At 35.4% G+C, this 14,322-nt stretch overlaps 1 protein-coding gene across 2 annotated transcripts; it reads left to right on the top strand.

The window, feature by feature from the left end:
- The first annotated feature begins 403 nt into the window (after positions 1-403).
- On the top strand, positions 404-4,394 carry LOC136224815 (triacylglycerol lipase OBL1). Of its 2 annotated transcripts, none has more exons than XM_066013241.1 (5): positions 404-988; positions 1,096-1,331; positions 2,412-2,445; positions 2,542-3,245; positions 4,029-4,153. In XM_066013241.1, the coding sequence occupies exons 1-5, from the start codon at positions 634-636 to the stop codon at positions 4,032-4,034; spliced, it is 1,335 nt and encodes a 444-aa protein (XP_065869313.1). In that variant the 5' UTR covers positions 404-633; the 3' UTR covers positions 4,035-4,153. The 2 variants fall into 2 exon arrangements, with proteins under 2 accessions (XP_065869313.1, XP_065869312.1); XM_066013240.1 differs by having other exon boundaries at positions 408-988; positions 4,024-4,394.
- Positions 4,395-14,322: the final 9,928 nt, after the last annotated feature.

The raw sequence follows: 14,322 nt of genomic DNA on the forward strand, positions 1-14,322 counted from the left end.
ATTAGAGACCTGATCTACTAAAATTGAAATATTAATCCAAACTTTCAAATGCTTCTAAATTTTTAAAAGTTTTAAAAAAATCAATTAAATTACTATTTTTATCTAGTGCATTCAATAACTTTATATTCTTATCCAACAACATTTAATAACACTAAAACTTCAACTACTACTACAAACTTTTAAAAATTTGACATTTTCTTGTCATGTGACCAAAAGGTCACGGATTCGAGTCTTAGAAACGGTCTCTTATCAAATAAATTGGTAGGAAACGCGTAATGCACATATATTTAACAATTCTATTGAGAAATAATGGATCATACCATTCGATCAGCATCATAACTTTTGAAAGTTGAGAAGAGTGAAGTTTTGGGAATTGAATGATATGGTTTTTGCCAAAAAGTTTCATGGACCTCTGAAGGAATGAGGCCCACAAGAACAAAAGAAAGCAAAACTCTGAGTGATGATGATCTCACAGTCCGTTTAATTACCTGACAAATCCAAAGCCAAAACTGATGACATTGATAGTCTTTATATCGGTTAGAACCGCTAAAAATTCAATCTTTTTAAATACCGTTTCTTTCAAATCCTCTTCTTCAATCTCTAAACACTCAAAACACAGCAACCCATTTCAACATGGCTTCAAACCCCAAAAACTCTGCACCAGAAAATGTCATCTTCGGTGATCCGAGTGAAGACTCCAAGTATCTTATTTTGAGGCCAGAGAAAGCTGGACTGAAAGACTTATTCAAATTTTCAGTATGCAATGACAAAGATAGTGGATTAAGATTTCTAGATGGCTCAGACAAAGGAGTAATTAGTGAAGAAACAGCTCAACAAAAATGGCTTTTTATGGTATCTCTTGTAATTCGGAAAATTCTTCATCTTGTTAAACAGCCAATGCTGTATTTAGGCTATCTGATTGAGTTCATCCTCAATCTTCTCGCTCAAAACGGCGGCGTATTTGGCTTGATATGCAACTGTGTTCTTGGTAAACATGTTTTTGTTCCTTACTTTTCTGTTCTGTTTATGCTTATATGGTGTTTGATGAAATGACTGTGTGAAACTTATAAGGGATTAGTGTATTGGTGGTGGCAGGGAAATTGGTGATGCCGGAGAGAGGGTCGGAGAGTTTTTATACTTTTATTGGGCATTTAGATGGAAGATTAGATCTTTACAAGGGTAAGAATTTGGTTGAAGAAATTGGGGATTCAGAGACGAGTATCAGAGCAGAATTGGGGAATAGAGCACTTATGGATCTTTGTATTATGGCTTCTAAGTTAGCTTATGAGAATGCTAAGGTTGTTCAAAATGTTGTTCTGCATCATTGGAAGGCAAGTACTTTACTTCTTATTTCCTTTTTATGTTTTCGGGTAAAATACATTCACGGTCCCTTAATTATAGGGCTGCTAATATTATAACAGTTCAAATCAAAGAAATATGTTAAAAAATTATCGGAATGATGACTTGAAAATAGGTGTTTCACTGAATTATGATATGATCTTTGTTACCATTTCATCATTTCCTTGTTTCTTTAAGGTAAAAAGCATCTTGAGGTCGGATTTGTTCATTAAGCCATTGATCTTTTATTTATTTAGATACATTAAGTTTGTGATATTTTATTATGGCGCTCACTATGCGTTCGAAATTTGTATTTTTCATAGTTTTGATAGGTGTAATATGGATATAAAGAAACTGTTAAAACCTTGTTTCTAAGATTTAATTTCAGACACCGTTTAAATGAATACAGCCATTTTTAACTTAATTAGATGTTCATAACTAACTAATTTGGCAATTTATTGCGACAAAATATGAAGGCATTATACCCATTTGGATCCCCAAACTAAAGCTTGAAGGTCAATTAGGACCCTAAACTATCAAAATCATCAATAAGGTCTCTGAACTAAGGAAAAAGTACAATTAGGTCCAATTGATACTGTTTGCTTAGTTCAAAAACCTGATTGATGATTTTGATAGTTCAAAGTCCTAATTGACTTTGAAGCCTTAGTTTGGGGAGCCAAATAGGTATTATGCCAAAAATAAATGATCAGGGACTGAATGTGTCCAAATAAAAAGATCAATTAGTTAATGAACCAACAAATGAAAGATGAAGGGCCTTAAGATGCTTTTTGCCATTTTTTAAACATATTTTCTTTGATTTGGATTTTAACGGCTGTACAATGTTCAAGGACTCTCATGTCACGAAATAAAGTTTATGGGCGACAATGTTAGTAGCACTATAGTTGAAGACCATAGTTGAAGACCATGGATGTATTTTGCACCATATTTTTTCCTATAATATGATGTGATTTAAGTTTTTTTTTTTTGCCCCTCACTTATTTGAACTAGTGCTCAAATATGAATATGTTTTCATGTTATCTGATGCAACAAAATCTAAATTTTGTCTAAACCAGATGCATTTCGTGGACTTCTATGATTGCTGGAATGGTAAGAAAAAAACATAATCTCTTGTTTCAACTTGTTCTTTATCAAGCTTTCATTTTGTTTTCAACTTATTCAATTTCGTAATGATTCGATATACAGATTTCGAAAAGGAGAATTCGACCCAAGTGTTCATAATCTCTGACAAACCAAAAGATGCAAGCTTGATCCTAATCAGCTTCAGGGGAACAGAAGTGTTTGATATGGATGATTGGAGTACTGACATTGATTATTCCTGGTACGAGATTCCGGAATTAGGAAAAGTTCATATGGGATTCTTAGAAGCAATAGGTTTAGGCAATAGAGACAACATTAAAACCTTCAAAAACCACCTTCAGAACAACAAAACCATGCCCAACCACTCGAAAGACCCGAAAAGCTGCGAACTTTGCTCGTATTTTAACGGAACTTCCTCTACCGCACCTGATATGGTAAAGAAGAGTGCATATTATGCTGTAAGAAGGAAGCTGAAGAGCTTACTTAGGGAGAACCCAGATGCGAAATTTGTCGTTACAGGACATAGTTTAGGTGGAGCACTGGCTATTTTGTTCCCAACTGTGTTAGTTTTGCATGAAGAGATTGAATTGATGAATAGATTACTTGGTATTTACACATTTGGACAGCCAAGAATTGGGAATTTGCAGTTAGCTAAGTTCATGGAAGATCAATTGGGAAATTCAATTCCTAAGTATTTCAGAATTGTTTACTGCAATGATATTGTTCCTAGATTGCCTTATGATGATAAAACATTCCTTTATAAGCATTTTGGTGTTTGCATTTACTACAACAGCTTCTACATTGAACAGGTATGTGTCTATTTTGATTTGAATTAAGTGTTAATTTGGTTCCTGGAGTTAGCTAGCAAGATCGTTTTAGTCCAAAATCAAGTTTGGGTATCATGTGGCCGAATTAAGGGTCAAAATGTCCCATGAAGTTGGTGGCAGGTAGGGTTAGTTTAGTCTAAATCGAAGTTTAGGTATCAATTAAGTCTCGAAGTTGGCAAAATATGACGAATTAGCCCAAATTTGACATATTTTTAGGTATTAAAACTGATTGCTTTGAACTAATTTGTTAATTTTTGTCAGCTTCAGGACTGAGTTGATAACTAAACTTCGATTTAGGCTAACCTAACCATGTCTGCCAACTTCAGAGCCATTTTGAGCCATAGGGGGTGTTTGGTTGCTGCTTTTACACCTTCCGTTTGTCTTTTTACTTTGAAAATGAGAGTTTTAGGTGTTTGGTTAGACACCTTTGTAAAAGCAGGAATCTCTGCTTTTTGAAAAAACAGTTTTTTCAAACAGCAAACAGCAAACCAACAGCAAACAGTAGTTAAAACAAACGGGCCCTTAATTCCCATGTCCCTTTAATTTCACACGTGTCAATAATGGGAAGGGACATGTATCAAATAACTACTAATCATATATTGACACGTTTCATTTTGGGTTGATTGGACTCTAGATGCAAGTTGAAGGACTAAATTGATACCCGAAATTGATTTTAGACTAATTGATCTTACTAGCGAACGTTAAAATGTTGGTTATTTCTGAATTTGGAATAATCTTCTTGCTGTTTTGCAAATTGAAGAAAAGGAGTGAGGAGCCAGACCCAAACTACTTTGGATTGAGATATGTGATTCCATTGCATCTGAATGCTGTGTGGGAATTGACAAGAAGTTTGATAGCAGGCTATTTATATGGACCTGACTACAGAGAAGGATGGCTTGCCACTGGGTTCAGGATAATAGGACTTGCAGTCCCTGGACTTTCTGATCATTGCACTCTTAATTATCTCAACTCTATCAGGCTTGGAAAGGACCATTTTCATCACATGTAACAACTTCTTGTTTCTAATTCATGTTTGCTCATTTTGGTTTTTAATCATGTTTTCTCATTTGGGTTGCTTCCAATAAAGACATATTTGTATTTTTATTGTATCAAATAGGCCAATTTTATTAATAGATCACACTAATGTAGAGGAATCTATGGCCGTCACGGTTCCATAACAATCTACGATAGTTCAGTTAGAGTTAAGAGTTAATGCAAACTGAAATTGTGGGAAGAAATTTTACAAGGAGTTTTAATTACAGTATTTTTCATATGAACCCTGATGATCACAAAGTATACTAAGACTTAGATTTAATTAGCCAACATCAAACGGTGAATGATCAAATTTACCGTGTTCATTAGGATCCATGTGAACACTACTATCAGATTAAACCCAAATCCATTTGATGTCTGATACCAAGTTAAAAGAGAAAATTATATCCAAACTTGATTTTGGACTAAATTGATACAATTAGTTAGCTTCAAGGGCCAAAATGAATATTTATCCATTTTAATTTGGAAAAAAGCATCCTGGAAATTGGTGGATTGATCCCTTGATATATTATTTTCAACACGTTAAGCATTTGATATTTGGGCTAATTACAAATCTAGCCCAACTAAGAGGGGTCATTTACATACCTAACCCACTTTGCTTCCATTTTACCAAATCAGACAATTTCATCCACTTTGGACAAAATTACCCTTAGTTCTATTGATCGATGGATCATATCAATCGTTAGCGATTTTTGAAGTATTATGTTCAATTTTCCGTAGAAATGGTATGTTTTTAGCTTATACGTCTGCTTTTCTCGCTGGTCTTGCCTCTTTCTTCATCTATAATGGTATCGTTTCAATTTTCTCAATTTTCCACTATTTTTCTTCATTGTTGTCGCATTTGTGACGAAATTTATCGCATTTCGTCACAAATGCGACAACAGCTGTCGCATTTCATCGCAAATGCGACAAGTGTTGTCGCATCTGTGACAAGTGTTGTCACATTTGCGAGGAAATATTGCAACTGCACCTTTCAACTACCCATCGGATATCAGTGATGTATTATGCTTTTTACAAATCAGCTCAAATATATTAGTTTGAATATCTAAAATTTGGAATAATTTGTGCAATGTTTCCAACCTCAAGGTTGAGTTGGTATGAATGAAACTTTTGATTTGCAATGTCTACCAATTCTGACTAATATGTGACATATTAGTAAAAATGGTTAATTTCAAATTAAACTTTGTAGTTAGATATTTTTACAGATCGGTATCTGAAGTATTTTTTGTTACAAACTGAACTCTTGTGGTTTGCAAAAAATTATTTTGGATTGAGTTTGCCAAATTTGGCCGATAACGACCTCAAAATGAAAATTTTCAAGAGTTAAACTTGTTTAGTACTCATATTTACTATGAACTGCAATCATCATATTTGGAGATTTTGTATCTCTAACACATTAACTTTCTCTCTCATAAAAAAACACCTAAATAACCTCAAACCTAAAAAGTTAAAAAATTAAAGTTGTTTAAAATATTATTTAATTTTTAAAAAATTCATTTTAAGGTCGTTATCGGCATAATTCGGCAATGTTGATCCAAAATGATTTTTTTTACAAATCACATGGTTTGGTTTGTAACAAAAATTATTATAGATACCGATTTGCAAAAGCGTGCACGTGTAACCACAAGGTTTAATTTAAAATTCACCCAGAAAATAATACGCATCAACGTTAGCAACATTATTGAAATTGAAATAATAATATAATCCTTTAAAAATAGCAATAATTAAAATAAAAAGCTTATAAAACTAATAATGGTTCTAATAATAACAATAACAATAATAAAAAATTAATTATAATAAATAATTATAATTATAATAGGCTTAATATCCCCCAGCCCCCTCAAGTTGGCCCGATACTGCAACTGGCCCCCGTACTTACACTTTTAACAAGTAACCCTTCAACTTGTTTATTTGGAACAAATAACCCATTAAATTGCTCAATTGGAACAAATAACTCCTTAAGTTGCTTCTTTAGAACAAATAACCCCTAAACCCAAAAAAGCATTCCACATAATATTACATCGAAATTAAAAGGTTTCAAATTATCGGTTGCTACATCTAAATAATATAGTGATACATTAAGTAAATAACAAAAAGCTCCTGAAATAACCTATTTGAGGGGTTATTTGTTCGAAATAAGCAAGTTGGAGATGTTACTTGTTAAAAGTGTAAATACAGGGTCAGTTGCAGTATTGGACCAACTTGAGGAGCCTGAAAGGATATTAAGCCATTATAATAAGTAATTACTGATACTGAAATTAAGTGAAAGAAAAAGGGATTAATGTCGACAACATATGAATTAAATTAAAAATGGTTAATGTGCAAAAATACCCCTAACGTTTTGGGTCAGGAGCAATTTTACCCCTAAACGTCTAAAATGATGCAATTTTACCCCTAACGTTGGAAGTCAAGAGCAATTTTACCCCTAACGTTGATAAATTGGGTCAATTTGAGAAACAATTCATCAAACTGTCTTTTCAGTCATGAATCTTGTCATTTACACTTCACACATGCGTTATTTTATCAGTAACAAATCACAAACATATGTTGGAATATGAAAAAAATAAAAAATATACCGTTTTTTTGTACGAAGTAGACAAAAAATTCAAAAAATTCATCAAATTTATAAATATTAGTAATTTCCAATTTTATTATTAAATTACAAAAAACATGATATCATTTTTTTTAAGAACAAATTGATAGCAAATTGGTGCAAAATAAAGAAAAAAAAGACTGTATTTTATAATAGTGTCTGAAATTGACCCAATTTATCAATGTTAGTGGTAAAATTGCCATTGGCTACAAATGTTAGGAGTAAAATTGCACCATTTTAGATGTTAGGGGTAAAATTGCTCCTGACCCAAAACGTTAGGGATATTTTTGCACATTAACTCAATTAAAAATTACACCGTCCATAAGGAACCCCAATGGATATTTATCAGTGAAAATAGAATTTTATTGGAACACAAACAAGTAACTAGATTTGAGGGAAATTTCCTTATTTCGTTAGCCTCCAAGAATCTTGCTCTTCATCTCTCAAAATTCCAAGCTATTGTTGATTAGCAGAGAAAGAAAGAAAGTATCGGTAAAAGAGAGGTAAAAAGTTTCCCTAATTGCATCACTGTCTTTTAATAACAGATTTATTTTATTTCTTCACATTCGTCTTAATATTTATATCATTAATCTAAACTTTTATTTTCATGGAAAAAAGCTGAAAGAAAAGAAAAAGGAAGGAATATTCAGTTGTTGATCGATCAAGATCTAAAGATACTAGATTGAACCGAATATTCGAAAAAACATATTCAAAATTGTAATAAACTTTTGACTCTTTTTTGCCAAATTCAACCAGTCCGGTCAAAATAAGTCAACACTTAAGCGACCCACCTGTAAAAACTTGAATATGTAGAAGCTTTCCGAATCAAAAAACAAAAACTCTCTCAAACAGACACTTTCAAACACGAAAGTCTTCACAAAAGGTCGTTTCAGAATCTAAAACCAAAGGAAGCAACGATAATACCATTTTGAGGAGCTATATAACACAAGAAGTTTTCAAGGGGTTGAATATGGCATTGAAAGAATCCCGTGTAGATGGAATTTTTAAGTCAAGTTGTGATCCAATTGGAGTTGCAATTTCTGTGGAGTCAACATTGTACAACAATTGGAGACTTTGGTTTTCAAATAGCAGCAACAAAAACAAATACAAATCGTTCTTATACGACCTCAAAGATCAACAAATCCTGATTTTAAAAGGAAGATTCTAATAGGAGAAATCAAGATAGAGAGAGTTGTAGAGCTGAAACCAGAAGATATGGCCAGCCATCAAAGGAAATATCTCAATAATAATATCAGACTTGCAGCTCTTAACAAGTGCATTATGGTAAAAGAGGAACATCAAAGCTTCTACATGTACATTTTCTTCCACTTAAAAAACTATTAATTATTAAATTTCTTGTGTTGTCATTGAATTTTGCATTTTTTATATGTTGTCTTCAAATTTGTAGCTTGAGTTGAAGGATGATTTGAATACAAATAATCTGCTCATCAACAACTATTAGAAGCAAACAGATTTGATCAGACTATTGTCATGTTTAGTAGGCGGATATATGGTGTAACTCCTTCTCGAGTTTCTCCTCTAGTTTTGTTTTTAGTTATGCTAACATTATAGAATACTTCTGTATTGTATAGACGTTTAGCTTCTGTTCTTCCATCATCTTAATTTATTTTATTTCAAAAAGAAGTATAAGTTATCCCGAAAGATTGGACTTCTTCAACTTGCTTTTGAAATAAAGACAGAAAGAGGTTTGCAGATACATTTTTCTTTCTGAAAGATTCGTTGTTTTGATGTTTGTTCTGGGATACGTCGAGCCTAGTAGCATAATGAGTTTCATAATAATATATAGATGCTAATTGCTCTGTTGTTCTCCGCCTAATACAAAAATCACATGCAAATAAATGAGTTTCAATTAAATTTATTGGTTAAATAATCTATCCATAACTGAGTATTAAGTTAGAGGGTCTCGGGTTCAAATCATGAAGTACGTATTGAAATTTAATTGAGAGAGACTTTCGATTGGAGATTTCAAATTCAAAGTTTCAATTCAGCTATATAATTTTTGCTTTTATAATTTTTATTTAACCATTAAATTCAGCTATATTAAAATAATAACTGGGAAACTAAAAAGTAAGACGAAGCTCATTTTTAAAAGAGATCTTTCCGAAAATGGCCGGCTGCGATAGCCTCACTGCTCTCTCCAATTGTAGCCCCTCCGATGACCCCCCACCTGATCGCTGCAAGAAGAAATCCAAAGGTATTGACGTGCGTCCTGATGAAAGCGCAAGCTCCCTGCAGACAGATTCTCCCTCTCCTACGAAGCGTAAGATGTCGTTCAAAAATTGTCTGCTAGGGCAGTCTGATGAGGAAGAATCGATGGACCTTGTCCCTGAAACCCCCTTTGCTATTCTGGGTGATGCCCATGAGGATTCTGATTGTGAAGATGAAGAGGACCCTAACTGTCGAGGGAGATTTGATGGATGATTTGAATACCAATAATATGTTAACTTTGTAAATTATATTTTTATTTGCAAATTAAAAAACAACAAATTTACATTTAGGTCCCAAATTTCTTTGTGGCTGGCAACATATTCTAAAAATACAAGATTAGACCGAATATCTCTGAGGAAACATATTCAGAAGTGTAATGAACTTTTGACTCTTTTTGACCAAATTCGACCACTTCAGTCAAATTAAGTCAACAATTTGGTGCCGTGTCTAATACAACACTTGAGCGGCCCGCTTGTAAAAACTTGAATACATGGAAGGTTACCGAATCAAAAAGACAAAAACCTCTCTAAAAGGCACTTTCCAAGCACAAATTTCTTCACAAAAAGGTGGTTTCAGAATCTAAAACCAAAGGAAGCAGTGATGATACCATTTTTAGGATCAATATAACACAACAAATCTTCGAGGGATTGAATATCCCTCAAATAGAGAGTGTTTATTAAGAATCTTCTTAGAATTTATTCCAAGCTATTAACCTACCGTTGATTTGGATAACGAGGGTTGGTTCGAGTGGTAAAGAGTTGAATCTTTGCTTATCAGGTTTGAGGTTCGATTCCTAACTCCCTCAAAATTTAGCCTTTATTGGTAGGTGATCTGAAAATTCAACTTTAAATCCTCATAAGACGCTAATGTAAAAAAAAATTATCTCAATTTTTGGATAAATTATGATTGACAACAGGAAATTGCAAGGAAAGATGAATTAAATTAAAACTTAGTATATATATTTTGTGCACATTTTGTCAGTGACCACAATAGATTTTAATTATATGTTGCTGAACAATAGAGTGTTTATTCAGTTTGTATTAATTGTAACACATAGAATTTATTCAATTTCAGATCAATGGAAATGGAGAAGACTGTTCTCGAATTGTTACAAGTAGCATTGAAGACTGCTGATAGAGATGCATTGGAGGACAGATGTCTGAAAACACTATCGAAACTGGGATATTTCCCTATAAAAATGCTTTCCTTCTCTCCTAAATGTCAGCAAAACAATCGACTCTCTCGAGTCCAATCCTCGATGTAAGAAAGTAATTAGAGAATATGCATCTCGTGTTCTCATCAAATGGAAAAGGCAACTCTATAGTAAGCCTGGAGCTCTGGTATTGCAAAACCTTATTCCTATTTCTCCCAACATTCCAAAATCCAAAAATGACCTAGTGGGTTTTGTGAGCGGCTGCGGAACCTGACTATCCTACTCTCGGGAAAGATTCGGCAAATAGAGTTCCATTTTTACATGTCACCGTCACTTACCGTTTTTAAGGATGACGCTTAGCGTATCCCTTTCGGTGCATGCATTCTTTTAATTATACCCTAATAGAAAGTTAGTCATTTCATCACATCTTCTTGATGAAGTGGAGTCTAGGCAGTGATACAAATTTTTAGAGTTTGGGCTATCATAGTTATAGAATTGTGCTCAACACATCTTGTGTTTGAACGCTTTATATTGCTATCTCCTCACTCTCTTTTTAACACTTACTAGGAGTCTATTTTTTGAAGGACTAAATTGAACTTCATTTTGTTTTAATAAAATTATTAAATTTTCATTTTCATTTCAATAATGTCATTCTAACAAATCCATGCAAATAAAATCATTGGAACAGTGAAGTGACAACAAGTTAGAATGAACTTATGTTTATCTAGAACATTACGTCCACATGGCAACCACGTGTATGCCACTTAACAAGGTAAAAATATAAAAAGAATGTATATTTTTGGCTGACATGTGATAGTCTCAAACAATTTAATTAAGTATATAAAAAATGTAATTATTATTATTATTTTCACATGGAGTTGCAATGCTATACGTAAGAACAATCATTTCCAAAGTTACTATTGCGTTACTATTATAGTGATTTTGTATGAAATATCGTGAATGATTTTATTACAATAAAATGAAACTTCAATGATTTTATTTAAATAAAATTAAGTTCAGTGACGTTTTTGAAACGGATTCGAAATTGACCATCCCTATAATTTGCTCTTAATGCAGTTGGAAAAGGAGAGATGGAAAATTTTCCAAAAACTAGGGATGCAAGTGGGGCGGGGATTCTCCATCCCCATCGGTGACCCGCCCCGACGGGGACGGGGAATCACCGATAAGAATCCCCATGGGATGGGGATAATTTTATCCCCCATGACGGGGATAGGGTGGGGATGGGGAATGGTATCCCTGCCCCGTGGGGATCCCCGACCCCACCCCGTTCATCCCCGATGGGGAATCCCCGACGGATCCCCAATTATTCCCCATTATAATTAAATATTATAATTTATAATATTTAACTTAAATTAAATAGACTTATTCTTAAATGGAAAATTAAATGGGATAAATAAAATATTATTAGTCAAAGACTAAATGGATATTTTTTCTAAACTAAATAAACTAAAGGAATAGTATCTCTGCCAATCTTGCGAACAAAAAGTAGAATTAGAAAGGAGAAGAGAAAAGAAACATATACTAAAAAAAGGGCGGCCCGGTCGCATTACGCGTCCTCGCTGAGCGAGGGTCCGGGGAGGGGTCCCACCACAAGGGTGTATTGGGGGCAAGCCTTCCCTTGCCAATTCCCTTGCCAATTTAATTGGCAAGAGGCCGCTCCTAAGACTCGAACCCGTGACCTCTGGTCACACGACAACAACGTTTTACCGTTGCGCCAAGGCTCGCCCTCAAAAGAAACATATACTAATTTAAAAAAAAATATATAAATGGTGATTCCCTGCGGGGATGGGGATGTGAAATAGGGAAAAAAGTGTTTTTAAACGGGGATGGGGATCTCCGCGGGGACGGGGATGGGGGACAAATCTGTCCCTGTCTAACTCGCGGGGATAGGGACAGAGAATCCCCGACTAGTCGGAGATGGGGATGAGAAATGCATTCCCCACCCCGTCCCGCCCTGTTTGCATCCCTACCAGAAACATAAAGATGGGATTGGGTGCAAATGGTAAATTTGAAGAAAATTTTACGAAGAAACAAGGAAGACAGAGGAAGGTAGGAGAGAGAAGGTGCAAAAATACCCCTAACATTTACAGATATGAACAATTTTATTCTTAATATTAATAGCTAAGAGTAATTTTATCTCTGATGACTAGTGGAGAATTTCCGATTGACTTCCGTTTCTGTGGGGGCGTCGTTGGGTTCGACGGGGGGAAGCTCCGATGCCAAAGTCAGTATAGAAGAACAAGAGAGCAAACTGAATTGACAAAGGGTGAGCGAATGTGTACCTTGATAGCTCGAGATACTAGCTATATATAGTCATGAAGTTGTAACCTTTAGTAACTAGAAAGTCTCCATTAATGCTCCATTAATGGGGGTTTCGGGTTTCCTTTAAGCATGCCCATTAGTAAATTGATTGCTTATTAATGGTCTTTATTGCGAGATCGGTTCAGCTGTTTCAATAGTGGATTGGGCGGTTATGGCGATTCGCCTCGTAGGTTCGCCTGCGGATCTCTTGTGGTGAGATGTTGGTGATCCGCCTGTCGGATCCCTTTGCTTAATATGCCGTGATACTCCGGTATCAGGTGATCAACACGTGGCGCTCTAGGCGAATATCCCTTTTGATCCTTGGGATAATATCACCATGTTATCAGAAGCCCCCCTAAAGTTCCTTTAAAGCCCTTTAGGGCTTTTGAGCATCTTCGCGCGCCGTCATGATTACCTGCATTGATGGTCACTCTGTTCGATGCCAATCGATGGGTGACACGTTTTGTGGGCGCGCCGCTCGAGAAAAGAGAAAACGCCTTCTTCCTTTCTCTCTTTCTCTTTCTTCCTCATTTGCTCGTCTTCTCCAATTTTCTTTGCGTTTTCTTTGCCCAGAGTTTTTCCCGGAGTTTCAGAGTCCTCCAAGCTTTTACTTTCATGTAAGTTCATCTCTTTCATTCTATTTTTTCTGAATATTTAGGAGCTCTTCTTCATCCTCCGAATCGACCTTCGAACTTTTTAATTTGACCTCTTCCTCTGAAATCGTAGTTAGCTGGACTACTTCTTCATCGGAAAATTCTTATTCCTCTGAAGATACAGTTAGCTCTAATTTAGCTGAGTTGCGTAACTCGGCGTGTAATAGTGGTCGAACTCGTTCAAGTAGAATTCAAAATCTTTCCATCCCCGTTACCGGTACTGCTCCGGCAATAGACTTTAGGCGATTTTCCGGGATGGTGGCTTCTTCTTCTGCCCCGTCTAGGAAAAAGGCGCCTCGTGCGGAGTCTACTCCATCTCGCATGAGTGCTGCGGATCTAGCGGATCTGGCGAGTCGCTTTCCATGGATAAATATCTATGAGACCCAGTTGGCGGCTACCCATCAACGACCCGCCTGTCCGCCAAGCGGATATCTGTCTGTGTATAGTAGCCATGTAGAAAGAGGGTTCCGACTTCCTCTTCCAAAGATGATGGCAAACATCCTTGCTTACTTTGACATTACTGCCAGCCAATTACATCCAAATGGATGGTTAGATCTAGCTTTAGATTGTTACCTAGCTTCAAACTTAGGGGTAGTGTGCACCCCTCGTGTCTTTCGATCGTTTCATAAACCGTCAAAGTGAAAGTCTGAGTCTTTCCTCACTTTTGCAAAGTTTGGAGTATATTCGCCGTTTAGCGGCAAGATGTCTAACGTCCATCTTTGGGACGAAAAATTCTTCTATGTAAAGATTCAAGAGGGCAAATCTTTAGGCTTTCCCTCGTACTGGAATGCCAAACCTCTGCACATGGCGGGAGACATGCGCATATTGACAGATAGTGATGAGGTAGTGGAGGAGCTCATGAAGAGTGTCAGGGCGGATGCTTGGACATACGCTGACGCCTTAGACTTCATGATGAATGACATTCCTTTGATTCGCCGAGAAGGGGACAAGTTCATTTACTCCAAGTTTGCTCAACTTGATCAAGGTAACTTTGTTTTTTTCTTTGAACCTTGATTACTTTATTGTGCTCTTTGTCAGGGGTTTATCTAAGGCCAA

This window comes from Euphorbia lathyris, chromosome 3, assembly GCF_963576675.1.
Source record: "Euphorbia lathyris chromosome 3, ddEupLath1.1, whole genome shotgun sequence".
NCBI classification, from domain to species: Eukaryota; Viridiplantae; Streptophyta; class Magnoliopsida; order Malpighiales; family Euphorbiaceae; genus Euphorbia; species Euphorbia lathyris.